The 27557-nt window shown below is 42.9% G+C and overlaps 2 protein-coding genes across 8 annotated transcripts in view; both read right to left on the bottom strand.

Moving 5' to 3' along the window:
* HECTD4 (HECT domain E3 ubiquitin protein ligase 4) overlaps positions 1–27557 on the bottom strand; it is a 222188-nt gene that overhangs the window by 124372 nt on the left and 70259 nt on the right. For 6 of the 7 annotated variants that reach the window (XR_010108967.1, XM_034934555.3, XM_034934553.3 and 3 more), the window contains exons 5-7: positions 24917–25025; positions 24109–24247; positions 21428–21598 (exon numbers count right to left, since the gene is read on the bottom strand). Coding sequence is in view for 5 of the 7 variants with exons in the window: in XM_034934555.3 (XP_034790446.1) it covers positions 21428–21598; positions 24109–24247; positions 24917–25025 (419 nt within the window). In the remaining 2 variants the exon portion in view is untranslated. Of the gene's footprint in view, positions 1–54; positions 2791–21427; positions 21599–24108; positions 24248–24916; positions 25026–27557 lie in introns of those variants that run through there. The other variant, XM_024930997.4, reaches the window with a different exon arrangement.
* LOC106635399 (large ribosomal subunit protein eL8) lies at positions 15374–21371 on the bottom strand. Its single transcript, XM_055096186.2, has one exon. The coding sequence runs from the start codon at positions 17879–17881 to the stop codon at positions 17249–17251; it is 633 nt and encodes a 210-aa protein (XP_054952161.1). The 5' UTR covers positions 17882–21371; the 3' UTR covers positions 15374–17248.

Raw genomic sequence — 27557 nt, forward strand, 5'->3', positions numbered from 1 at the left:
AATGAGTCGGCAATCTCAATGGTCCACCAGTGACCTAAAACCAAAACCACTGACCTTTTCCTTGACTTCCTTGCAGGTCGCGCCATCACTGCCATCCTTCTTGGGATTCTGATTCCTTAGTGTTGGTGGCAGAACACAAGCCTGGTTTGTTTCTTTTTGTTTCTTTTTTTTTGAGACAGGGTCTTGCTCTGTCACTCAGGCTAGAGTGTAGTGGTGTGATCACAGCTCACTGAACCCTCAATCTCCCCAGGCTCAGATGATCCTCCCACCCCAGCCTCTCGAGTAGCTGGGACCACAGGAATGCGCCACCACATCTGGCTAATTTTTGTATTAATATTTTTTGTAGAGACAGGGTTTTGCCATGTTGCCCAGGCTGGTCCTGAACTCCTAGGCTCAAGCAATCTGCCTGCCTCAGCCTCTCAAAGTGCTGGAATTACAGGCGTGAGCCACCATGCCCAGCCTGGTTTGTTTCTTTTTAACATGAACGCTTACCTCTGTGTAAAGTGCTCACTGTGCTGGCGAGTGAAGCCAGCACAGTCCCTGCCCTCCTTCCTGTCTCTCTCTTTGCTGGTCAACATCTTCATTTGCTTAAACGGGACCTTTCCCAAGATTAGACCTACCCCTGGTGTCCAAGACCTCCACCTGGAATGCTCTATCCCTAGACCTTCCAGAGACTGGCTCTTTCCTATCATTCAGGTCTTAGTTAAACGTTACCCACTCAAAGAGGTCTGCCCTGGTTGCCAATCTAAAAAAGAATCCGCCCCAGCACCCCAACCCAGAGCACATCATGCTGTTTCATTATCTACACAGCATGTACTACTCTCTGAAATTATTTTACTCATGAAGTCATTTATTCTTTGCCCTTCTACCTTAACACGTCCCAATGAATGCCAACTCCCTGAGAACAGGGATCCACCTGCCTTGTTTGCCATAACATCCCCAGCACTTAGGAGGCATTCAATGAATACTCGATTGCTTGCTGAATAAACAGATCAGGGCCCTCCCCCAAATCCAACTCCGCTTCTCTATGGCGACTCCCACATTTCTATTTACAGACCCATCCTTGCTACTACGATCTAGTTCCACTTTTCTAACTGCCCCTCACCCTCCCCACCGACATTTCTACTTGAACAGCCTCCTGTCACCTAAAATTCAACACATCCACCTCTTACTTCATTGTCTTACCCCAACTCTCCTACTAGATTAACTTTTAGCAAGCATAGCTCTATTTACATTGCACAATTCTAAATATACTCCTTCAAAAGCATCCAAGATAAAAATCAATCACTTTAAGCTTGGCATTCAAAAGCATTACCCAATCTGGCCCTATGAAAAAATCAATAGATACCTTAAAAACAAACAAAACACTATATTATTGTATTTGAGTACTTTGAAAATACTGCAAAGAAAAACTGATAAAACACCTGTGTGATACAAGTAGGGCTGAAGTTTGCTGCAAAATGGTAAATCTGCTGGAAATCCCTACTTTAGCAAAGGCGCTCTTCAGGGTAAGAAGCTGCTGATTTAGGAAGAGAGGAAGAGCTGGGAGGAGTGAGAAGCAGCCCAGGCTTCCTTCCTGGCAACCACTCTGGTCCAAGTCCACATCATCTCAAGAGAGATTATTAGACCAGCCTCCCAACCTGTCTTCCCACTTCCACAGGCACCCCAATGGTTTACTCTCTGCATAGCCAGTGATCATTTAAAAATGTAAATAAAGCCAGGCACAGTGGTTCACACCTGTAATCCCAGCACTTTGGGAGGCCAAGAAGGGAAGATCACTTGAGCCCAAGAGTTCGAGACCAGCCTGGGCAACATAGTTTGAGACCAACCTGTCTCAAACACACACACACACATACACACACACAAAATTATCCAAGGGCAGTGGCACACGCCTGTAGTCCCTGCTACAAGGGAGACTGAGGCGGGAGGATTGAAAGAGCCCAGGAAGGGAAGGCTGCAGTGAACCATGATTGCACCACTGCACTCCAGCCTGGACAACAGAGGAAGATCCTGTCCCACCCCATCCCACCAAAAAAAAAGGTAAAACCATGTCTTCCCTCATTTAAAACCCTGTAGTGGTTTTCCAACACACTTATGATAAAATCCAAATTACTGACAGGGCCTCACAAGGGCCAATGTCTGCTGACCTCCTCAGCATCATCTGCCTCAACTCAACCCTCTCTCACTACATTTTTAGCTACACTCGCCTTCTGTCACACCTCCAAAATACCATGCTTCCTCCTAATGCTGGGCCTTGGTACTTGCTATTCCCTCTTGTGCTACCCATCCGTTGCAGTTTGCCTGGAACTGCAGGTTTTAGCACCGAAAGTTCCATGTCATGAGCAATCCCTCAGTCTCAAGCAAACTGGGATAGTTGGTCACCCTGTCTGTCAGGATGGATGGCTTCTTATCATTCAGGTCTCAGCTCAAATGTCTTTCCTTAGAAAGGCCTTATGTGCCCCGCAAGCTAAAGGAGCTCCCCATCTCCACCCCATGCACTCCCTCTCACATTATCCTGTTTAATTTTCTCCCCAGCATTTATCACTAGCTGAAATTATTTTGTTCTTATTGTTTACTTCCGTATTGTCCCACTTCCCATACTCTAATATAAGCTCCACGAAAACAAAAGCTTATTTACTGGGCTACCCAGATATGGCAATATAGTATAGGCTCTCAATTAATACAGAATGAAGGAAGGGTAGCTTAGTCATCTGGATCATAACTGGAAGGAAACAATAAACCCTTAGGGAGAAGAGGGGAAGACGTTTAGTGTGTCCATTACTACATTGACAATATCTTTAGGAAGTAACATAAGGAGAGAAAAATAGCAATAAAATTGTCACTAATAAAATTTTAAAACTGCAGTTTATATAGAGCACATGGGGGCAGAAGACCTCTCAGAACAAAACAGAAGTGAGGATATTTTTTCAAAAGAGGCTTGAAAAGGTAAAAAAGAGTTATAGGCTGGGTGCAGTGGCTCCCAGCTGGATTACGCCTGTAATCCCAGTAGGTAGAGGCAGAGGCAGGAGAACAGCTTGAGCCCAGGAGTTAGAGACCACAGTGAGACCCCACTCTCTAAAAAAAAGAAAAAAAGAGTTATAGAAGATTCTCAAGCAGGAATGTGTCCAGAGTAGAAGTAGCCAAATCAGGCAGAAAGATTACATGCCTCAGCTATTTTGTAGTCTTAAAGACCAGAATTGTGTTCTAGAGTTTCAGAAGGCCTGTTGCTCCATGTGGGTAGACTGTCACATTGGTGGCCCCTAATGAATGATGTATCCTTGTATTCATGCCCTTGTATAGTCCCCGTCCAAGTCTGGACCTGGTCAGATGACTTTTTTTTTTTTTTTTTCTACATTAGAAAGCAAGTTGCTGGCCAGGCACGGTGGCTCATGCTTGTAATCCCAGCACTTTGGGAGGCTGAAGCAGGTGGATCACTTGAGGCCAGGAGTTCGAGACCAGCCTGGCCAACGTGGTTAAACCCCATCTCTACTAAAAATACAAAATTAGCTAGGTGTGGTGGTATGCACCTGTAATTCCAGTTACTGAGGCAGGAGAACTGCTTGAACCAAGGGAGCAGAGGTTGCAGTGAGCGGAGATCACACCTCTGCACTCCAGCCTAGGTGACAGAGCAAGACTCTGTCTCAAAAAAAAAAAAAAAAAAAAAGATGCAGCAGGGGGCAGTGGCTCATGCCTGTAATCCCAGCACTTTGGGAGGTTGAGGCTAGCAGATTGCTTGAGCCTAAGAGTTCAAGATCAGCCTGGGCAACATGGCAAAACTCAGTCTATTAAAAAAATATAAAAATTAGCCAGGCATGGTGGCATGAGCCTGTAGTCCCAGCTACTCAGGAGGCTGAGGTGGGAGGAATGCTTGAGCCCAGAGTGGGGAGTTTGCAGTGAGTGAGCGGAGATAGTAGCACCACTACACTCCAGCCTGGGCCATAGAGCAACACAATGTCTCAAAAAAAGAAAGCATGATGCAAGCAGAGACTTGATATCCACTTGTCCTCTTGAAAAGCTCCTTCCTGAAAACCAGCTTCCATGATGTCGAGCTTCAGCATACATTACTGAATAATGGATGCCAAGTGGAGAGAGACCCTAGAGGATGACAGGCCGTCTTCAGTGGCACAGCCCAAGCTAAGCTCCCAGTTCAATGAAGCTGCAGATGTGACTTCAGCTTCACCATGCAGAGCAGAAGAACCACCCAGCTGAGCCCCATCAACCTATACATCATTGTTACCTGAAGTTACTTAGCTTGGGGATTGTTCATTGAGTAAAAGTAAATAACTGAAATACCTTAAAAGTCAGAGAAATTCTATGATCCAAATGTTAGAGGTCATTTTATATTAATAATAGTTTGTTAGTTAAGCAGGATAATCTCGACATTCCATTTTGTTACATCATATTCCTAAATATATCTCTTCTCCTCTCTTCTTTTTCTTTTCTTTTTGAGACAGGGTCTTGGTGTATCACCCAAGCTGGAGTGCAGTGGCATGATCATGGCTCACTGCAGCCTTGACCTTCAGGGCTCAAGCGATCCTCCCACCTCATGCTACTTATTAGCTGAGACTACAGGTGTGAACCACCACACCCAGCTAATTAAAAAAAATTTTTTTGTAGAAATGGGGTCTCACTATGTTGCCCAGGCTGGCCTAAATATATTTCTATAGTCTGCCTTTTATAACAATTAGTTATCTAATTCCATGCTTAGTTAACAAGGTATCATTTTGAGAGGTAAGCATGGCTAGTTAGATTCTGCTCTCTGATCTTAGTCGTTTCAATCCATTAGTTTTCCCTGAGTCTTAGGTACCAAGAGATCTATTTGGTATAATCAAGCTGAGCTGACTGTTTTATGAAAAATGACATAATGGAGGAATACAGATGGTGTTCCAAGAATTTTTTTAATGTTTAGGTTTTTTTTTTCTAATGATAAAACTAATATTGGTTACTCTTGGAAATCTGGGGGGAAGAAAGAAAACTATAAATAAGAAAAGCTACCATTATTCTTTGTTTGTTTGTTTGTTTGTTTGAGACAGTCTCACTCTGTCAGCCAGGCTGGAGTGCAGTGGCATGATCTCAGCTCACTGCAACCTCTATCTCCTGGGCTCAAGCAATTCTCCTCCCTCAACCTCCCGAGTATCTGGGATTACAGGTGTGTACCACCACGCCCAGCTAATTTTTGTATTTTTAGTAGAGACAGGGTTTCACCATGTTGGCCAGGCTGGTCTCCAACTCCTGACCTCAGGTAATCCTCCCGCTTCGGCCTCCCAAAGTGCTGGGATTACAGGCATGAGCCACCGCACTCGGCCTATTCTTTCTTTTTAAAGGGATAATCAGTTAATGTTTTAAGTTCTAGCATTTAAAGAAGTCAGGCCAGGCACAGTGGCTCATGTCTTTAATCCCAGCACTTTGAGAGGCCGAGGCTGGTAGATTGCTTGAGCTCAGGAGTTTGAGACCAACCTGGGCAACATGGTGAAACCCCATCTATACAAAACATACCAAAATTAGCCCAGCAAGGTGGTGTGTGCCTGTGGTCCCAGCTACTTGGGAGGCTAGGTGAGAGGATCACTTGAGCCCGGAAGGTTGAGGCTACAGTAAGCCGTGATCATACCACTGCACTCCAGCCTGAGTGATAGAGTGAGAGCTAGTCTCAAAAAAAATAATCAATCAATCAATCAATCATAGGCTCTAGAAAATAATTTTTTAAATTAGCTGGGCATGGTGGCGGGCGCCTGTGGTCCCAGCTGTGAGGGAGGCAGACGTGAGAAGATCGCTTGAGCCTGCAAGGTTCTAGGCTGCAGTGAACTGTGATCACACCATTCCACTCCAGCCTGGGCAAAAGAGCAACACCATCTCAAAAAATAATAATAATAAAAAAAATATAATGAAGAAATCAGGCCGGATGTGGTGGCTCACGCCTGTAAACACAACACTTTGGGAGGCCGAGGAAGGCAGATCACCTGAGGTCGGAAGTTTGAGACCAGCCTGACCAAAATGGAGAAACCCTGTCTCTACTAAAAATACAAAAATTAACTGGGCATGGTGGTGTATGCCTGTAGTCCCAGCTACTCGGGAGGCTGAGGCAGGGGAATCACTTGAACCTGGGAGGAGGAGGTTGCGGTGAGCTGAGATCACACCATTGCACTCCAGCCTGAGCAACAAGAGTGAAACTCCGTCTCAAACAAACAAACAAACAAACAAAAAAAAACAAATCACAGATAGTTTTGGATGCTGCATGATACCACTGGGATCAATAAAAGGATTTGTCACCAATTTTTAAAAGAATATATCCCGATTCTGCTCACTTTTTTACCACCTCCATCATTACTTCACCCTCAGTCTAACACATTATTATCTTTCACCTGGTCTGTGGCAACAGCTTCCTACTAATCCCATTCCTGCCCCCTTCTCACAAGGTGCATTCTTTTAAAAAATGTTTCTTTACAAAATTTTTCTTAATACTAAAATATACACAAAAAGAAACATGTAAAAAATGTTTCTTTACAAAATTTTTCTTAATACTAAAATATACACAAAAAGAACTAGTAATATCCGCTTACTATCACTCTAGATACAAGTTATCAAGATTTTAACATATTTGCTTCATCTCTCCCAGTCATTATGTCATTTCACCCCCACATATTTCAGTGTATATCACTATAAAATATAGATATTCTTTAATAACTACAATGTAATCACACTTATTATTAGCAATAATTCTTGACATCATCTAATATTGAGTCCATAATTCAATTTCCCCAATTTTCTCAAAAATACTTTTTACAGGCCAGGTGCAGTGGCTCAAGTCTATAATCCTAGCACTTTGGGAGGCTGAGGTGGGAGGGTCACTTGAGCCCAGGAGTTCAAGGCCAACCTGGGCAACATAGTGAGACCCCCCCATCTTTAAAAAAAAAGAAAAAAGAGCCAGGCGCAGTGGCTCACATTTGTAATCCCAGCACTTTGGGAGGCCGAGGCGGGCGGATCATGAGGTCAGGAGATCGAGACCATCCTGGCTAACATGGTGAAACCCCGTCTCTACTAAAAATACAAAAAATCAGCCGGGCGTGGTGGTGGGCCCCTCTAGTCCCAGCTACTCGGGAGGCTGAGGCAGGAGAATGGCGTGAACCGGGGAGGCGGAGCTTGCAGTGAGCCAAGATTGCGCCACTGCACTCCAGCCTGGGTGACAGAGTGAGTCTCCATCTCAGAAAAAGAAAAAAAATACTTTTTACAGTTGGCAATTGGTTTGTTTGATTCAGGAACCAAACAAGATGCAACCTACACATTATATACATTTGGTTTGTCTCTTTAAGTCTCTTCTGGCTTTATTCTTTACCCCAAACCTACAATGAACCTTTAAAACACGATCCCATCACTTTCCTGCTCAACAATTTCCAGGAGTCTCCCATCTCACTTAGAATAAAATCCCAATACCTTGCAAGGCCCTATAAGATATGGCCCTGGCTACCTCTCCATCTCCCATTACTCACTCTCATCACTCCACTTGAGACACACAGACTTCTTGTTGTTCTTCCTCAACATGCCAACCTCATGCCTATCTCAGGGGCATCTGCATATGCCATTTCCTGTCTATAATGCTCTCCTGCCAGATCTTTACATGTCTCATTCCTTTATTTTATTCAGGTGTCAATGTAAATACCACCTCCTCAGAGAGGCTCCCCTGATCATTACCTAGAATAGTCCCACACCAAACACACACTAAATCATTTCTCTATTGCTTTACTTCATCTTCCTTTATAATATTTACCAATGCTTGAAACTGTGCTTCTGTCTCCTCCACAAGAATGTAAGCTCCATGAGGACAGAGATTTCACTGTCTTTTCTATACTGTATCACCAGCTCCTAGGATACTACCTGGCATGTAGAAGGCCCTTTGTAATGTAGGAGATGAATGAATATGTGAAGACATAGCTATCTAAACTTGAGGCTACTGCATGAAGTGCCCAGCACTTACATCAGTAAGGCTGGATGAGAAGCTTCCATTTGTATACAGTGGATTAGGATCACAAGCATGCCACAAAATAAAAATACCGGGAAAAAAATCTTTCGGCCAGGTGCGGTGGCTCATGCCTGTAATCCCAGCACTTTGGGAGACCGAGGTGGGCAGATCACAAGGTCAGGAGTTTGAGACCATCCTGGGCAACATAGTGAAACCCTGTCCCTACTAAAAATACAAAAATTTAGCCAGGGGTGGTGGCCGGCACCTGTAATCTCAGCTACTAGGGAGGCTGAGGCAGGAGAATTGCTTGAACCCAGGAGGCGGAGGTTGCAGTGAGCCGAGATCACACCATTGCACTCCAGCCTGGGCAGCAATGAGAGACTCCATGTAAAAAATAAGTAAAAAAATATTTCATGAGGGATGTTATTGAGGGGATTCAAATATCGAATGAGGGCCAGATGCAGTGGCTCACGCCTATAATCTCAGCAGTTTGGGAGGCCGAGGCAGGTGGATCACTTGAGGTCAGGAGTTCGAGACCAGCCTGACCAACATGGTGAAACCCCGTCTCTACTAAAAATACAAAAATTAGCTGGGTGTGGTGGTGGTGCCTGTAATCCCAGCTACTCAGGAGGCTGAGGCAGGAGAATCGCTTGAACCTGGGAGGCGGAGGTTGCGGTGAGCCGAGATCGCACCATTGCACTCCAGCCTGGGCAACAGAGCAAGACTCTGTCTCAAAAAAAAAAAAAAAAAAAAAATTAGCTGGGCATGGTGGTGGTGGCTTGCGCCTGTAATCTCAGCCACTCGGGAGGCTGAGGCAGGAGGATTTATTGAACCTGGGAGACAGAGGTTGCAGTGAGCCGAGATCGTGCCACTGTACTCCAGCCTGGGTGACACAAAAAGATTCCATCTCAAAATCAATCAATCAATCAATCTTGCTTTAAAGTAGAATTTTACTTCAATAATAGAGCAAGGTACAGAAGAATGTGTATAATAAATCACCATTTGTGTACAAAACAGAAAAGGAAAAACAACACAAACACATGCACTTGTTTGTATGTGCTCCGTCCGTGGAAGGATATAGAAGAAAATGCTAACCTCACTTGCCTCTGAGGAGGGAAACTGGGCTAGGAAGCAGGGTAGGTGAGAGACTTTTGTACCTTCTGAGTTGTATAACTATGTGAATATCATGTTAAAAATATTTTTAATTAAAACAACATAGCTATTACTAAGCTTGAAGAGAAAGTTATCAATACTTAGTTTTCTTTCTTTTTTTGTGGGCGGGGAGGCAAGGTCTCACTCTGTCACCCAGGCTGGAGTGCAGTGGCACAATCATAGCTCACTACAGCCTTGACCTTCTGGGCTCAAGCAATCCCCCTGCCTCAGCCCCCTAAGTAGCTGGGACTACAGTCGTGCACCACCACACCTGGCTAATTTTTTTTTATTTTTTGGAGAGATGAGGTCTCACTTTGTTGCTCAGACTGGTCTTCTTTTTTCTTTTCTTACAGGCCATGCTAATTTTTTCTGTATCATTCCAATTTTGATGTCTGTGCTGCTGAAGTGAGCACTTATCAATACTCCTAAGTATCGGAGTGAAGTCATAATTCCCAGCAAATCTAATTCCTTCCAGTAATTATTATTGGCCACATCTATGTGACAAGTATCTACATTATTTAGAAAGCAAGATTAATCATAACTCAGTAGAGAATTTCAGGGCTAGAACTCTATGAATCATTTCATCTAAAGCATTATTTCATAAAGTTTTTTGCCTGGTTTGGCCCAGCAAATCATAGGAGGTCTATGGCTAAGCCCTATCATTTGTGAATTTAGAAACAGGTACTTTTTAAAATCTATTCGATAACTTAAATTTTAAAAAATGAAATTAAAATATTTCCATGTCCCCACAGTCCATTCCATCATCCCCCTCCGATTTCTCTCCTGTTTTCACATCAAACCCCTGGAGAGAAAGATCTATTCTTTTCCATCTTATCCTCCCTACCTTACCCTCAACCAACTCCATCTGGCTGCCACTCCTATTATTCCTCAAAACAGCTCTTGTTAGCGCTGCAACGGCCTCCATATTATACATTCAAAAGGCCTCTTTCAGTCTGACCTTGACTTCTCCAGCAGAATTCAATGCTATTAAACAAGTTCTCCTTTTTATAAAAAAATTCCTTTTTTAAAAGTTAATTTTTCTAAAAAGCCCATTGTTAAACTTTAAGAACATATGAAAAGATCAATGGTGGAAAGTAAGTCTTGCCCCAACCAGTTGCCTTCCCGGGGAAACCAATGCTTCCAGTCTCTTGTGATGTTTAATTAATTAAATCATTCATTCATTTAGCAAATATTTAATAAGCTTCTACTGTGTGCCAGGTACTATTCTAGCACCGGAGGGCGCAGTGGCTCATATCTACAACCACAGCATTTTGGGAAGCCAAGGCAGGCCGGACTACTTGAGTCCAGGAGTTCGAGGCTAGCCGAGGCAACATAGCGAAATCCCGTCTGAAAAAAAAAAAGAGAGAGAGAGAAACAAAAATCCCTTCCCTGCTGGAGCTGACATCCTAAGCAGGGGAGACGGTCAATAAATAAGCAAATAAATGAGCAGTAAGAAGAAAACTAAAGCAGGGCAAAGAAGATAGGGAGGAACAGGATTTTATTTTATACAAAATATTTCATATAGAATGGTCTTTTGTTTTATATAAAATATTTCATATAGAAAAGTCTTTCTGGTAAGGTGATTTTTTTTTTTTTTTAAGAGACAGGGTCTTACTCTGTTACCCAGGCTGGAATGCAGTGGTGCAATCCTAGCTCACTACAGCCTTGGACTCCTGGACTGAAGTGATCCTTCTACCTCAGCAACTGGCTAATATTAATTTTTTTTTTTTTTTTTTAGTAGAGACAGGGCCTCACTTTGTTGCCCAGGCTCATCTTGAACTCCTGGCTTCAAGTGATCCTCCTGCTTCAGCCTCCCAAAGTGCTGGGATTACAGGCATGAGCCACTGTACCTGGCCCTTTTTTTCTTTTTTTGAGACAGGGTCTGTCTCACTCCGCTGCCCAGGCTGCAGTGCAGTGGTGTGATTGTACTTCTCTGCAGCCTTAAACTCCTGGGCTCAAGCAATCCTCCCACCTTAGCCCTCCAAATAGCTGGGACTACGGACATGCACCATTAAATTAAAAAATATATATATATATATGTGTATATATATACACACACACACACACACACATAGTGATGTGGTCTCACTCTGTTGCCCAGGCTGGTCTCAAATCCTTGGCCTTAAGCTATCCTCCCACCTTGGCCTCCCAAAGTGCTGGGATTACAGGTGTGAGCCACTGTGCCTGGCCTGATAAGGTGATATTTGAGCAGAGACATTTAAAAAGTGAGAGAAGCAGCCATGTGGTTATCTACAGTCCAATATTCCAGCACAAGGGACAGAGGGGGAACATACTTGGTGTGTGTGAGTAACATGGAGGAAGCATGGCTAAGTGGCATGAACAAGAAGGTATGGTAGGTGCAGAGGGTGTAGGTGCAGCAGGTGGTAGGTGCACAGGGTGTAGGTGCAGTGGATGTAGGTTCAGTGGATGTAGGTGCAGACAGTGGTAGGTGCAGAGCGTGTAGATGCAGTGGATGTAGGTACAGAGGGTGTAGGTGCAGACAGTGGTAGGTGCAGAGCGTGTAGATGCAGTGGATGTAGGTACAGAGGGTGTAGGTGCAGTGGATGTAGGTGCAGTGGATGTGGGTGCAGAGGGTGTAGGTGCAGTGGATGTGGGTGCAGAGGGTATAGGCGCAGCAAGTGGTAAGTACAGAAGGTGTAGGTGGAGTGGATGTGGGTGCAGAGGATGTAGGTGCAGAGGGTGTAGGTGCAGTGGATGTAGATGCAGATGGTGTAGGTGCAGAGGATGTAGGCACAGAAGGTGTAGGTGCAGTGGATATAGGTGCAGAGGGTGTAGGTGCAGTGGATGTAGGTGCATTGGACGTAGGTGCAAAGGGTGTAAGTACAGTGGATGTAGGTGCAGATGGTGTAGGTGCAGAGGAAGTAGGTGCATTGGATGTAGGTGCAAAGGGTGTGAGTACAGTGGATGTAGGTGCAGAGGGTGTAGGTGCAGCAAGTGGTAACTACAGAGGGTGTAGGTGCAGTGGATCTAGGTGCAGTGGTGTAGGTGCAGAGGGTATAGGTGCAGTGGATGTAGGTGCAGATGGTGTAGGTGCAGAGGGTGTAGGTGCAGTGGATGTAGGTGCAGAAGGTAGAGGTGCAGTGGATGTAGGTGCAGATGGTGTAGCTGCAGAGGGTGTAGGTGCAGAAGGTGGAGGTGCAGTGGATGTAGGTGCAGATGGTGTAGGTGCAGAGGGTGTAGGTACAGTGGATCTAGGTGCAGATTGTGTAGGTGCAGAGGGTATAGGTGCAGTGGATGTAGGTGCAGATGGTGTAGGTGCAGAGGATGTAGGTGCAGAAGGTGTAGGTGCAGTGGATATAGGTGCAGATAGTGTAGGTGTAGATGGTGTAGGTGTACGGATGTAGGTGCAGAGGGTGTAGGTGCTGTGGATGTAGGTGCAGAGGGTGTAGGTACAGTGGATGTAGATGCAGAAGGTGTAGGTGCAGAGGGTGTAGGTGCAGTGAATGTAGGTGCAGAGGGTGTAGATGCAGTGGATGTAGGTGCAGAGGATGTAAGTGCAGCAAGTGGTAAGTGCAGAAGGTGTAGGTGCAGTGAATGTAGGTGCAGAGGGTGTAGGTGCAGTGGATGTAGGTGCAGAGGGTGTAAATGCAGCAAGTGGTAAGTGCAGAAGGTGTAAGTTCAGTGGATGTAGGTGCAGAGGGTATAGGTGCAACAGGTTGTAGGTGCAGTGGATGGCAGTACAGAGGGTGTAGGTGCAGTGGGGACCCAATCATTCAGCACCTCTATAGAAGTAATGGGATGGGATACAGTTTGAAGATAGAGCAGACAGTATTTGCTGACTAGATATGGAATTTGGCAGGGGTAGGGGGAGAAGGCAGAGTCCAGAGTGACATCAAAGGTCTCTGGCCAGCACTGGAAAGACACAGATGCCATTATCTGAAATGGTAAAGATTTTGGAAGAAGCAAATCTGAGCTAACCTCAGGAGTTTAGCTGGGGGCATATTTAGCTTGAGGTGACCATCAGATTTCCAACTGGAGAAGTCTAATATTCTGTGCACATACAAGCAAACAGCCACATCAATATGCACCTAGAGTTTTGGTAACAGGTTTTGGCTGAGAAGAAAATTTGAGCATCATCAACATATACAGGTGTTTGAGGCCACAAAACAAGAGGAGATCAACTAAGAAGTTAAGACAGTTGACAGAAGCAGACAGAGCAGAGAGAAGAGGTCCTACAGATAAGACTCAGCAGGAACAACCAGCAAGTAGAAGTATCATGGGGTGTCCACAGCCAAAGTGATCAACCATGTCAAATAATAGTGGACCACTGAATTCAGCAATGTGGGAGCCACTGGTGAACTTCGGAAGAACTGTTTAGTGGCATGATGAGGATACATCAAGAGCGATGGGTTCAAGAGAAAATGGAAGGAGAGGAGGCAAAGACAATGAAAATAAATGCTGTCAAGAGTTTCACTATAATAGGGAGCCAAAAAAATAGAGTGCCTTGAGGTGGGCACAAATCAGGAGAGTTGGTTTTGTTTTTTCAAGATGGGATATACTCTAACGTATCTGTATGCTGTGGTGGACAATCAACTGAGAGAGGAAAAGTTGTTAACACAGAAGAAAGACAATTGCAGAAAAATTCTGTCCCCTAGCCCCTTTTATTACACAGCAGGTAGTGAATACACACAGTGTTCTGAGCTTAGCTTTCTGTACTAAACATGGAAATTAATCTACTTCATTCTAGGTAGATCTGCCTCGCACTTTTTTAATTTTTAAAAAATTATATTAATTTTTTTTTTTTTTGGTAGAGATAGGGTCTCACTATGTTGCATGTTGCCCAGGCTGGTCTCAAAATTCCAGAGTCAAGCGAACCTCCTGCCTCAAGCCTCCCAAAGTGCTTGGATTGGCCAGGCATGGTGGGTTACTCCTGTAATCCCAGCACTTTGGGAGGTCAAGCCCGGTGGATCACCTGAGGTCAGGAGATCAAGACCAGCCTGGCCAACATGGTGAAACTCTGTCTCTACTAAAAATACAAAAATTAGCCAGTGTGGTGGCGGGCGCCTGTAATCCCAGCTACTCAGGAGGCTGAGGCGGGAGAATCACTTGAACCTGGGAGGTATAGGTTGCAGTCAGCCGAGATCACACCACTGCACTCCAGCCTGGGTGACAGAGTGAGACTCCATCTCAAAAAAAAAAAAAAAAAAACACAAAGTGCTGGGGTTACAGGCATGAGCTACCATGCCCAGCTGCCGTATATATTTCACAGTGTTCCATTCTGTGAAAGTACCATAGGCAGTAAGCCAGATATCTATGTTTAGCTTCCCAAGTTAGCGTTTAAGGAAAGTTGCTAAATTAGTGGCTGAGTGACACTTAAAAAGTTTTTCAATGATGAAAAATTTCAAACATATGCAAAAAAGAGAATAGTACAACGAGCCTCCATGTATCCATGATTCAGATTCAACTATTGCCACACCTGTTTAACCTAGCCTCCTATTTTTTCTTTTTTGCTCAACTATTTTAAGGTGAATCCCAGACATCACGCAATTCCATTTCTGAATATTCTGAATACTTCACTAAGCATCTTTAAAAATATGGACATTTTCTTATGTATTTCACCACCATACTTAAAAATTAGACTAAGTTCAGATGTGGGGACCTCACATCTGTAATCCCAACACTTTGGGAGACTGAGGCAGGAGGATCCAATGAGCCCAGAGTTCAAGACCAGCCTGGACAACATGGAGAAACCTCCCACCCCCGTCTCTACAAAAAATACCAAAATTAGCCAGGCATGGTGGCACGTGCCTGTAGTCCCAGCTACTTGGGAGGCTGAGGTGGGAGGTTCACTTGAGCCCAGGAGTCTGAGGCTGCAGTGAGCCGAGATCTAGCCACTGCACTCCAGGCTGGGTGACAGACAGACTCTGTCTCAAAAAACAAACAAACAAACAAACAAACAAAGTAAACTAAGACTAAGCCCCTTGGTTTCATCTAATATTCCTAATACTTTCATATTCAAATTATCTCCAAAAAGATTTTTTTAATTGGTTTGTTTTATTCAGACTCTGAATATTATTCAGAAGTTGTTCTTTTAATGTAGAGCAGGTTCCTTCCTCCTCAACTTTTTATTTCATGCCACAGGCAGGGACTGTTTTTTAATTGTTCTATTTCCTCCAAGGCAGGTATCAGCTTTTGATTACATAACTATACGTCTAAATATATCTTTATGTTGTCTTCACAGTTGATTGACACTTTGGTTGAATATGTACTTCTAGGTTGAAAAACAATTTCTGGCAGGAGGCAGGGGACACTGAACTATTAAAAACGAAGACCCAAGGCCAGGCACAGTGGCTCACGCCTACAAGTCCAGCACTTTGGGAGGCCAAGGGGGTGGATCACTTGAGGTCAGGAGTTTGAGACGAGGCTGGCCAACATGGTGAAACCCCGTCTCTGCTAAAAATACAAAAATTAGCTGGGCATGATGGCCTGTAGTCCCAGCTACTAGGGAAGCTGAAGCAGGAGAATCGCTTCAGCCTGGGAGGTGGAGGTTGCAGTGAGCGAGATCATGCCACTCCACTCCAGCCTGAGTGACAGAGGAAGATTCCATCTCAAAAAAAAAAAAAGAAAGAAAGAAAAAGAAAGAAACAAAAACAATTTCCCTCAGAATTCTGAAAGTACTGCTCCATTTTCGCATCCAGGAATGCTATTGGATAGCCTGGTGCTTTTCGAATTGCTCAACATTTGTATATTATTTTTTTACATTTCTGGAAGCTTTAGAATCCTCTTTTATCCTTGGTAATCTGAAATTTCATGATGGTGTGGGCATTTTGCATTAACTATGTCAGACACCTTTTAATCCAGATACCAACGTCCTTCAGTCTGAAGTCTTTCCTGTATTGTTTCTTTTTTCTTTCCAAGACAGGTTCTCACTCTGTCACTCACGCTGGAATGCAGTGGTGCAATCACAGCTCACTGCAGTCTTGACCTCCAGGGCTCAAGCAATCCTCCTGCCTCAGCCTCCCGAGTAGCTAAGACTACAGGAGTGTGCCATCATGCCTGCATAATCTAAAAAAAATTTTTGTACAGGTGGCATCCCACTATGTTGCTCAGGCTGGTCTTGAACTTCTTGGCCCTACTAGCATTATAGGCATGAACTACTGCACCCAGCCTGTATTACTTTTCTTTTTTTTTTTTTTTTTTGAGATGGAGCCTTGCTGTGTCGCCCAGGCTAGAGTGCAGTGGCACAATCTCGGCTCACTGCAACCTCCGCCTCCCAGGTTCAAGGAATTCTCCTGCCTCAGCCTCCCGAGTAGCTGGGACTACAGGCGCCTGCCACCACGCCCGGCTAATTTTTTTTTTATTTTTAGTAGAGACGGGGTTTCACCATCTTGGCCAGGCTGGTCTCGAACTCCTGACCTTGTGATCCACCCACCTCGGCCGCCCAAAGTGCTGGGATTACAGGCATGAGCCACCGCACCCGGTCGTACTTCTTTTTTTTGAGATGGAGTCTTGCCCTGTTGCCCAGGCTGGAGTGCAATAGCGCAATCTCAGCTCCGCCTTGGTGGAGCCTACCAGGTTCAAATGATTCTCCTGCCTCAGCCTCCCTAGTAGCTGGGCTTTACAGGTGCCCACCACCATGCCCAGCTAATTTTTGTATTTTTAGTAGGGACAAGGTTTCACCACATTGGCCAGGCTGGTCTCGAACTCCTGACCTCATGATCTGCCCACCTCAGCCTCCCAAAGTGTTGGGATTACAGGTGTGAGCCACTGCACCCAGACCTCCGCCTGTATTATTTCTTGATCATGTCATCCTCTTTATTTTCTGTTCTCTTTTTGGAACTCCTATTAGCAAGATTTTAGATGGATGGCTCCACCACATCTTTTATCTTTTCTCTCATATTTACTGTTCTTTATCTACTTGTCCTTTCTGAAATATTTCTTAACTCTTTTACTAATTTTCAAATTTGGATAATCATAGTTTTAATTTTCTCTTTCCCTGATAATTCCTTTTTGAGGCATCCTGTCCTGTTTTATAATATGAATGCAATATCTTCACATATCTCACAGAGCAGTTGGTGCTTATGTGAAGTTTTACTCTATTTCTTCAGCTAGCTGTTTTTTTTAAGGAAAATTTGTATTATTTTCATTATTTTTATGTACAGAAAACTCAACAGTGTACATTTAACCCAGTTTAGTGGCAAGTTCTTTAGCCTTTGCCTTTTCGAGCTTGGCAATGCAAGCCACAGACTTGGGACCCAAGATATTGCCTCCCCAGTGACAGCAGATCTCATCGTATCTGTCATTGTCATTGGTCCTGATAGCTTCCACCAGCTTAGCCAAAGCGCCTTTGTCTTCCAAGTTCACCTGTGTGAAGGCGACAGTGGTGCAGGTCTTCCTGTGGACTAGACGGCCCAGTCTTGCCTTCCCCTTGATAATGCAGTAAGGGACTCCCATTTTACAACACAGGGCAGGCAAGAAGACAACCAGCTCGATGGAATCCACATCGTGTGCAATCACCACCAGCTGAGCTTTCTTGTTCTCCACCAAGGTGGTGATGGTGTTAACTCCTGCTCGAAGGGCAGGTGGTCTCTTAGTGGGGACGCCCCCTTTGCCAGCAGCTTTCTTCTCAGCCTGGGCCAACAGCCTCTGCTTCTTCTCTTGCTTTGTCTCTGGTCTGTATTTGTGGGCCAGCTTAAGCAGTTGAGTAACTGTTTGGCAGTTCAGAGCCTGGGTGAACTGGTTAATCGCAGGAGGCACTTGCAGCTGCTTATAGAGGATGGCTCTCTGCTGCTGCAACCTGACATAGCGGGTCATTTCACAAAGTAGGTGAGGTGTCTTTTGGGCTGGATGTCCTGTCCAATACCAAAATTCTTACGCCTTTTCTCAAACAGGGAATTCACCACTTTCTTGGCCTCCTGCTTCTTCACAACAGCAGGGGCCGGGGCCACCTTCTTCCCCTTGGCCTTCTTTCCTTTCAGCGTCTTGGGCAGTGGGAGGCCAGTTAGCTGTTTTTTAACTTTTTCTCATTTTTAATCTTCATATTAGAAGCTTTCCTCACTTTTCTAATGATCCTTGGTAGTCTGCTCTTTTTGTTTAATTTTAAAACTTTTTATTAGGGAAAATTTTCAACACACACAAAAGAAAAAAGAATAGAACAATGAGCTTCCTATGTGCTGAACCCCTGGCTTCAATCATTAGCACTATTTTTTTAACCCATTTGCCTCCCCTCCACACACATACCTCTCCAAAGTTTGGAATTTTGTTTGTTTGGGTTTTTATTTTGTCTGCTCTTTTTTTAACAGTTCAGCACTAATCAGGAATTCTGTGGACAGGGTTGAGTCTTGCTTGCTGGAAGACATCACTTGTGGGTGATTCACCAGGGAGGCAAGTCTTTTTCCTAGATGACCCCAACATCAGTATGAGAGGTCTTTTTTCCAGGGTCATTCAGTTTCTTCAGAAAATAACTAAGTCTTGGGCCTGGACAGCCAGTATCTGAATGCAAATGTGTGAACAGGAAGGGGGCCTGCAGGCCCTTATGTAAACTCATGGTCTACCACCTTGTCTCACAATGGCTGTGTACCACATCTGATGTCCCAGTTGCTAACATGCTCTAAGGCTGGTGGGGTGAGTCATCTCTCTTCCTCTGGGTATTCCCCTAAACGTATACTTGGCTTTCTCCACACGGAAGTATGAGAAAGGATACTACACTCTCCATCTTATCTTCTAAAGTAGGGGGATAAGAGATACTGCCTAGAGTTCATAAAGAAGAAATAAAGGTTTAACTGTAAATTACAAAGATAACTAAAAGAAAAACTAAAACAAAGGAAATCAATATGCTAGGCGGAATCAGAAAAGAAAGAGGGAGGCCAGGTGTGGTGGCTCAGGCCTGTTACCCTAGCACTTTGGGAGGCCGAGGCATGCTGATCACTTGAGCTCAGGAGTTCGAAGCCAGCCCAAGCAACATGGTGAAACCCTGTCTCTACAAAAAAACACAAAAATTAGCTGGGTGTGGTCATGCACGCCTAAGTCCCAGCTACTTGGGAGGCTGAGGTGGGAGGATCACCTGAGCCCAGGAGGTTGAGGCCACAATGAGCCATGACTGTGCCACTGCATTCCAGCCTGGGTAACAGAGCAAGACCCTCTCTTTCTCTCTCAAAATAAAAAAAAAAAAGAAAAAAAAAAGGAAGGAAAAAAAGAAAAGAGGGAGAATTGAGACAAACTCTCATCTATCACAGCAAAAAAGAAAGAAAAATCAACTTTGTTTATATCTGGCGTTCATAAATCAAGAAACAGCAATATAAGCGTTTTACTTAGGGATATGAAGGTCACCACCAGAAGAATGTGATTGCCTGAAGAGCATGCTGGGATTGGAGGAGTGGGGCAAGGGTCTCCTGTTTTTCATTATGAGCCTGTATCCAAAAAGAAAAAAGTGTGTGGATTTTTTTGATACAATTTTTTCTTTTAATTAAAAAAAAGCATATCAGAGAATCAGGGAATTCTTCAATGTTCCCATTATTCTTAGGCTAAAGACCTAATTTTTTTTTTTTTTTTTTTTTTTTGAGACAGGGTCTGTCTCTGTCACTCAGGCTGGAGCACACTGGTACAATCAGGGCTCACTGTCACCCCGATCAACCTTCTGGTCGACCTTCCAGGCTGAAGTGATCCTACTGCTCAGCCTCCTTAGTTGCTGGGACTACAGGCACATGCCACAACACCCAGCTAATTTTTGTATTTTTTTGCAGAGACGGGGTCTCGCTATGTTGCCCAGGCTAGTCTCTGACAGAGCAGGAGCACCGTCACCTCAGACAAACACTGCCACTTTAAGTTCCAGCTCCCTTTTTAAAACTCCTGGGCTCAAGAGATCCTCCCATCTCAGCCTTCCAAGCACTGGGATTACAGGCATGAGCCACTGTGCTCAGCCAAGACCTAAATGAAAATTCCTTAAACAGCTGGTAAGTCTCTTTAAAAACCAATTAAAAAAAAAAAAAAGCTTTTCTGACAATTATGAACACATGTTCAATCTGTAGCAGACCAATTCAAAGATTCACTCTGGCAGGGACATTTTATAAGATAATGGTTAGAGGACACTGTGAGATTCAATAGAAAAATAACCTGCACAGTTAAAGGTTATGAGACTCCTGATGGATAGTCTGCTGCTGGGTTGGATGACTGGCTTCCCAGAACATGTTTTAATCCTGTTAAAATTTATTAGAAAATTGCTTCGGTGTTTTTGTTTTTTTTTTTTTACAGGAATGCTAATTTCTTCCCAGAAGGAGACTGTAAATTACCTCATGAAAAAAGGTTTTGTCACAGACCTGGCTTGGGGCAATTTGTTCTTTTATAAGTCTCTACAAATCCTACCTAGAACGGCTCTGTCCAATAGAACATTCTTCATGATGGAAATGTTCTATATCTTTGCTGTTCAACGAAGAAGCCACTAGCCATATGGCTACTGGGCACTTGAACTGTGGCTAGTCAAGCTATGCAACTCCAGTTTTAATTTTATTAAATTTCAAGTGAAATTTAAATAGCAACGTATGGCTAGCAGCCACTGTGCAGGACGGTGTGGATCTAAAGCGCCGTGGCTCCCAGCTGCTTCTTGCCCCAAGCCCTCCTCCTCTCTCTGCATTCCAGCCACTCTGGCCCACTTTTTCTCCCTAAAACGTGCTGCCTCCTGCCACAGACACTTTGCACGTGTGGTATCCTCTTTCTGGAATGTTCTTCCCTCACCTACTCCCCAGCCTCTTCATCTGGTACATGACTACTTTTCCTTCACTAATTACGATTATCTCGTGCACTTATTTGCTCACTTGTTTATGGTTAATCTTTATGCCTCTCCACCATCATCAACCCACCCAACTCTGGAGCCTGAATACACATCACATCTGGGCAAGAACCCTGCCCACCCTGCCCATCTCTGTACTCCCACCACCTAGACAGAACACACTTGGCTCTCAGTGAGCATTTGGCTAATATCTAAAAGGTAAGTGACGTGTCACAATGTTGTTATCTCTCTCAGAGACTCCCAATTTCTATCTGTAGACCCATTCTTGCTACTGTAATGTTGCCCCACATTTCCAACAGACTGTGAGCATTTCTACTTAAATACCCTTCTGTCTACACATTAAATAATGTTATCTCCAGTCATCAGATTAACATTCAGAAAGCTTGGCTCTACTTATTGTCATACAACTCCAAACAAAGAAACCTTCAAAGACATCTAAGAGAAAAATCAATTTTAAGGAAACACTGAACACACTATACACGCTGCAAGGTTCTTAGGCCCTTTGCACACCAATATAAAAAGAAAGCAAACAGAAATGTTTCTGCAAAGACACAAGCGAGAAAGTTCAAACTTACCACAAGTTCAAAAATGTCCATGAAGACAGAATGTCCCTTCGGTGTTTTCTCATTCAGGCTGGCAGGAGACCAGATCCAATAGAAGTAAGTGCCATCTGAAGACAGGTGCACAGTGCTCATGGTGCTGCCAATGGGGAGGTGATTGGCTGGCATTGGCACAACCTGGCACACCTGGGCATGAAAGGGAGGAAATCTCCATTAGAGCCACATATAAATTCTGATTAATCCTATCAGCTCATCATTAATGCCATTATGTCCAAGATGAGAATTCACTAGGCTTTCTGGTCAAAATAAAATGGATATTTATCTCTAATAATAACATACACAAATTACATGGCAAAAATATAAAAGTTCATACAATGGGCAATAGAATAAATATGAACAGCCATGCAACAGATGAAAAGGTTCTTGGGATTAATTCAAATTACTTTTTAATAGGAAAAAGTATTTACTAAACACTTTGAATCTGTTATGCATATGTGTTGTATCTAACACTTATTAAAAACAAAGTTTTAGAGAAGCAACACTTTCTGAAATTTCTTTAGTAAATGAATTTATGATAATTTTATTTAAAGGACAAGAACTGTGTCTTATTCACCTCTATATCTCCAGTACCTAATGGAAAGCCTAACTCAAAGTTATTTAATGAATATGAAAAGAAGGAAAAAAGAGACAGCAAAAGAAAGCCAAGAGGAAAAGCTGAGAAGAGGGAGAAGGAGAAACAAAGTAAAAAATATAAAGGCCCATGACAGATCCTAACTTAGCACATGAGGGCTTACTGAAATTCACCAAGTCCATCAGGAGGAAAAGACAAACACCAATTATGTATATTAAACATGAAGGCATGTGTTTCTAATACTAAACATCCTTCTGTTTCAGCATAATGAATAAGCTTTGCATCATTTCACATTAAATGTGTAGCTACATACTAATTTTTACTGCCAAAGACAGGCACTTAAAATGACTGAACATTAGAACCACAAAAACCTGCTGGCTAGGTTTAAAAAAAAAATCCAGAAATAGAAGAGCTGAGAAACTCAAAATAAAAATAATTAGAGAAAGTCAGATGCCTTCAGAGAACAGTGAGAACAATGTTCAATTCCCCATTACTTTGGGAGGGGGCACTAGTTTTCCCAAGGCAATCTCTGACCCCTCAATTGATTTCACATGAACTTTTTTCCAGACCTGTTTTGTCTAGCTCAAAAGTAAAAACTCTTTTAGTTGATGTAACCATACTTTGAACCTACAGTGCCAGGAAGACTAGAAAGTTGACAGCTACTAATTGGCCTGTGCTATCCCCAAAGTGCTCCATTGCAATGCACATATCTAGTTTGTGACCTACAGCCCTGCTTTCTTGGACAGTGTCAAAGTTTCTGCAACAACACTGAGGAACCTGGCATTACTTCAAATGTAAATCATGTTTTGAGATTTAACATCTGTTTAACTACCAGTCTTATAACTTCTATTTCAAATGAGTATGAGACATTCTCATCTGTCTGCACTTGTGACAAGAAATTAGGTTAATTGGGCATCTATTTGTTAATTTGTTCATTTTATTCATCCAACAATTATTGAGCACCTACTATGTGCTCTGGAGATGACAGTGGTGAACAAGACTCAGTCCCTGTTCTCTAGGACAGGCAGTTGAGTGACAAACAAGAAGAAATGTAACATTACACTTAATTTCTAGATGTGACTACTCTTAGAGCACTCACTCCACAGACGCCAACTCTAATCATTTAATCCAACTTTGTTTGAAAGGCAGAAAGTTGCAGAGTAAAGAGTTCAAAGTACTGGGCAGAGAACCAAAGGTTCAAGTTCTGGTGCCGCTACTATTGGCTGTATGGCCTTAGGCAAGTTACTTAACTTCTCTGAGCTGTATTCTTACACTCAACAATAAACACTTACTGAATGCTTACTAGGTGCCTAGCCTCAGTTTCCTTATCTGTAAGATAAACCTACATAGTAATGCCTCACAGGTAGGAAGAGGAAGTGTATGTTAATTGCCTAGGCCAAGGCCTAGCACATAGGAGATGCTGAGGAATGGTAGTTACCATCATTGTTATTATTATCAGTCAAATGTCTAGCAGTGTGTTACGTTCTAAGGATACACAGATGAGTAGGACAGGGTCTATACCTAAAGGTGTGCATGGTCAGTGAAGTCAGACAGAAAAGCAGGTAACTGCAGTATAATACAGCAAGTGCCATGGCAGAGTGCTTACGAGAGCACTAAAGCCAAGCTCTCAATCCCTAGCACACAATGATTTTACTCTACACTCATTTCAAAGCTCCCTTTCCCACAGAGAGGCTGTTTAGAACAAATTGAATAAGGAAATGATGCCTTCCCAAAATAGATGGGGTTCAAAAAAAGCAAAAAAAAAAAAAAAAAAAAAAAAAACCCAGCTAGTATTTATACCATCTTTGACTGTCTAGAATTTTTTCTTAATTATAAAAAAAAGTTTGTTGCAGGCTGCAGAAACTTAGAGAACACATTCACTCAGTTCATATGGGAAAAGTCTAAGACATTAAATAAAAAACAGAATGCCCAAACTATAACAATTAAAAGGATGCCACTCTGGGAGGAAAATATATCAACTGTATTATTATTACTTCTGATGATATAGGAACTTTCTTTATTGCCTCTAAAATATGTTTTAAAAATGCCTTGGTTTTCTGTTTACCTGAAGGGTGTTCTGGTCAATGACCTGGAAAAGGGAGTGAGGTTTATTATCGAAAGAGACAGGCCGGTGGAGAAGACTGCCGCTGCCAAAAGCCACCCATCCTGGTTCCAACTCCTCGTTCCGGCAGTACACAAAACCTCTGTGGAATGAAATGGAGCACAGGCTGAATCACCTGGCTATGTCAGAAACCCCACACAAGCTACAACAGACACAAACAACATTTTCGACCTAATTTTAAAAAATGAGTAAGTATGTAAAACATCTGAAGGAAAGTGAATGTATTACATTAACCTCAGGACTGCCAAACTATAGCAAATATTGACTTTCCACAATAACTTAGAGGGGAGAAAAATTTGGGGGAAAAGATCTAAATGTATACAAGGCTCTCAAACTGTAGTTTCTTTTGGCAGCAGTTTATAGATCTTATATCCCAACTGAAAATCACTTGCTAATCCAATGTCAAACCCAAGTTCAAAGATACTTAAGTAGAAAAATGTCCACTTATTAACATGGAGAAGTCACTGATATTGTTACAAAAATACGGATCACGGAGGACTTTCTGGCTGGAAACAATGATCTTGGGGCTACCAAACTCTTCTGGGCCAAAACAAGGCTAAAATGCATTAACAGAACAAGATGGGGAAAGGTGGCAATAAGAGAAGATTGGAATTATTTGAATTAGTTCAGACTTGTTATTTAGTTACTCGTCTATGGGGAGCTGGAATCTACCCACAGTGTCTTCTTCAGAGATTTATGTAAGGAGGAAAATGTTCTAGCCTAATCATTCAGGAAGTTCCATGCAACTGACCTGAGAGTACCATGTAATCCAGATCCCAATTTGCTTACTCCTCTTCCAACTGAGTTAGTAGTATACAGGTAAAGACCATCTGCCGTGAGACAGCGTCCCAAGTCAGCATCTGAAATCGTTTTTTCACAGGTAAATTATATATATGTTTTTTCTATTGAAATTATAAACATGCTTTTTCTAATGAAAAAGCCATTAGGAGGTTGAGTGAAAGATTACTTCTCACTTCTAAAATAAGAGCTTCAATGTGACTTTCAGAGAAGATGGCTTAAGCCCCCAAATCAAACATCCAAAATGCATGTGGACCAGAGACCAAGATATGGTCAGACAGTTACCAGCAGGGGAATGTGGTTTAGCCCGCCAAATGTTTTTCTTTCTTTTTTTTTTTTGAAAAGCTTGTACTTAGTCAAGTCATTCCTAATTCTAATTTGAAATGACTAATCATAATTCTAATTTGAAATGACTAAGAATACAGTACACTTTTATTAGTAATTGCATAGTAAGAGAGGCATGAGCTCTTATGAGCTCAGTAAGTGACCCTGAACCTCTTTGAACGTCAGTTTCTTCATCTGTAAGATGAGGATAATAGTATGTACCTCAAGGGTTACAGTGATGGCCAGATGAGATAATAGAGGTAAATACATCTATACTGCTCTCTGATGCAAAGCTAGTATTCCATAAATGGCAAATGAAATTGTGTTAATATACTAATGATATACATTAAACTAAAATCTGCCTCTGTAGATTTTCCATTCAGAGATCCTAATTTTAGTCTCTGGAGGGACAAAGCACAAAAGTTTCATATCTTTTCTATTTTAAAACAGCAATATGTTTCCCCTTAGCTCTGTCTTCCTCAATCTAAAACAGTATCTCTCTATATGATAGTAATTGGTTTAGTAACTCAAATTCCAAAGAATTTGCCTTAAAATAGAGCTTATGGATAAAACTTTCATTGTTTATTTTCATAATCATTCTGCTCACTATGTTTAAGTGGAGTCTTTCCACCTGAAGCATGCCATATTAGCTGGAGGAAATGCAATGTCACACCGTCAAATTAGTACTAAAAATGCTGTTAGCTTAAAAATTCAGTCTACTAATCTGAGACAACTGGGACCTGTACCTATTGGTTCCTCAATGAAAAAATTTGTTAAAGTGGGTAACCATTTTTAAAACATTAATTTCACACCTTAAACATTTTAATTTAAAACTTACAGATTACATTTATTCATCAATTTTTAGATTAAGGCCCAAGGCCTTCTGGGTATGGCTCTGTCGAGGCGCAGAAGTGAAAAGGACAAACAAACAAGATTGGCCAGGAATGGATACTTGTTGAAGCTGAGTGATGAGTACACAGGGCTTATTATAGTATTCTCTCAACTTCAGTCAAATGTGGAATGTTTCAATATTAAAAGTTACACTGTGGCCAGGCACAGTGGCTCATGCCTGTAATCCCAACACTTTGGGAGGCCGAAGCGGGCAGATCAGCTGAGGTCACGAGTTCAAGACCAGCCTGGCCAACATGGCGAAACCCCATCTCTACTAAAAATACAAAAATTAGCCGGGCATGGTGGTGGGCACTTGTAATCCCAGCTACTAGGGAGGCTGAGGCAGGAGAATTGCTTGAACCTGGGAGGCAGAGGTTGCAGTGAGCCAAGATCGCGCCATTGCACTGTAGCCTAGGCGACAAGAGCGAAGCTCCGTCTCAAAAAAAAAAAAGATTACATAAATTAGTCTAAAAACTATTATAAGAAAAACAGGCCAGGCGCCGTGGCTCGCACCTACAATCCTGGCACTTTGGGAGGCTGAGGTGGTGGGAGGATGCCTTGAGCTTAGGAGTTAAAGACCAGCTTGGGCAACAAAGCGAGATCCCCGTCTCTACATAAATAAATAAATAAATAAATAAATAAATAAAGTAATTATCCAGGCATGTTAGTGCATGCCTGTGGTCCCAGCTACTCAGGTGGCTACGGTGGAAGGACTGCTTGAGCCTGGGAGGTCGAGGCTGCAGTTGTGATTGCACCACTGCACTCCAACTTGGGCAACAGAGCGAGACCCCATCTCAAAAAAAAAAAAAAAAAGAAAGAAAGAAAAAAAAGAAAAAGAAAAAAAGAGAGAGAGAAAAAAAGAAAACCATCTTCTCCCTAGATGCAAAACCAAAGGTTCAGGAAAATGAAAGCAAACAGATCAGCTTAATGCCATCCTCCTCAGTGAGAAACTACCCCAAGGGAGATACCAAATGGAGTTTTTTAAAAGGAGAGAATCAAGAAAGAAGTTTTAGTTCTATATTAAGAAGTAAGTTGGAGCCAATAATGTCTGAGAACTTCTTGGGTACTGCAGGCGTTCTCCCTCTCCTGTTGACTCTGGTTGAATTAGTGAAGGAAATAAATCACATTTAAAAGCCTTGCCGCTTCTTCTCCACACACTCTCATGCCTGTTTAGAAGAAATGGTAGACCACGGAAAGGTACAAGCCCTGGGCTGAGAGATGCGAGGGGGCCTGCCGCTTAGATTCTCCAACGTGCTGGTGGGGTTGCCCAGGAAGGCCGCCCCATGGAAAGTGGGAAATGAAAGGGAGGGAGGAACAGACTCTCTGTCCCACACCTGATGAACACCAGTTTCTTAGAGACTCACTTCGTGGAGTTTTTC

The sequence above is a fragment of the Pan paniscus genome, chromosome 10 (assembly GCF_029289425.2).
Source record: "Pan paniscus chromosome 10, NHGRI_mPanPan1-v2.0_pri, whole genome shotgun sequence".
Lineage (NCBI taxonomy): Eukaryota > Metazoa > Chordata > Mammalia > Primates > Hominidae > Pan > Pan paniscus.

Bases quoted from the DNA above. Each gene is read 5' to 3' on its own strand.
- LOC106635399 (XM_055096186.2), bottom strand. From the start codon at position 17,881: ATGACCCGCTATGTCAGGTTGCAGCAGCAGAGAGCCATCCTCTATAAG.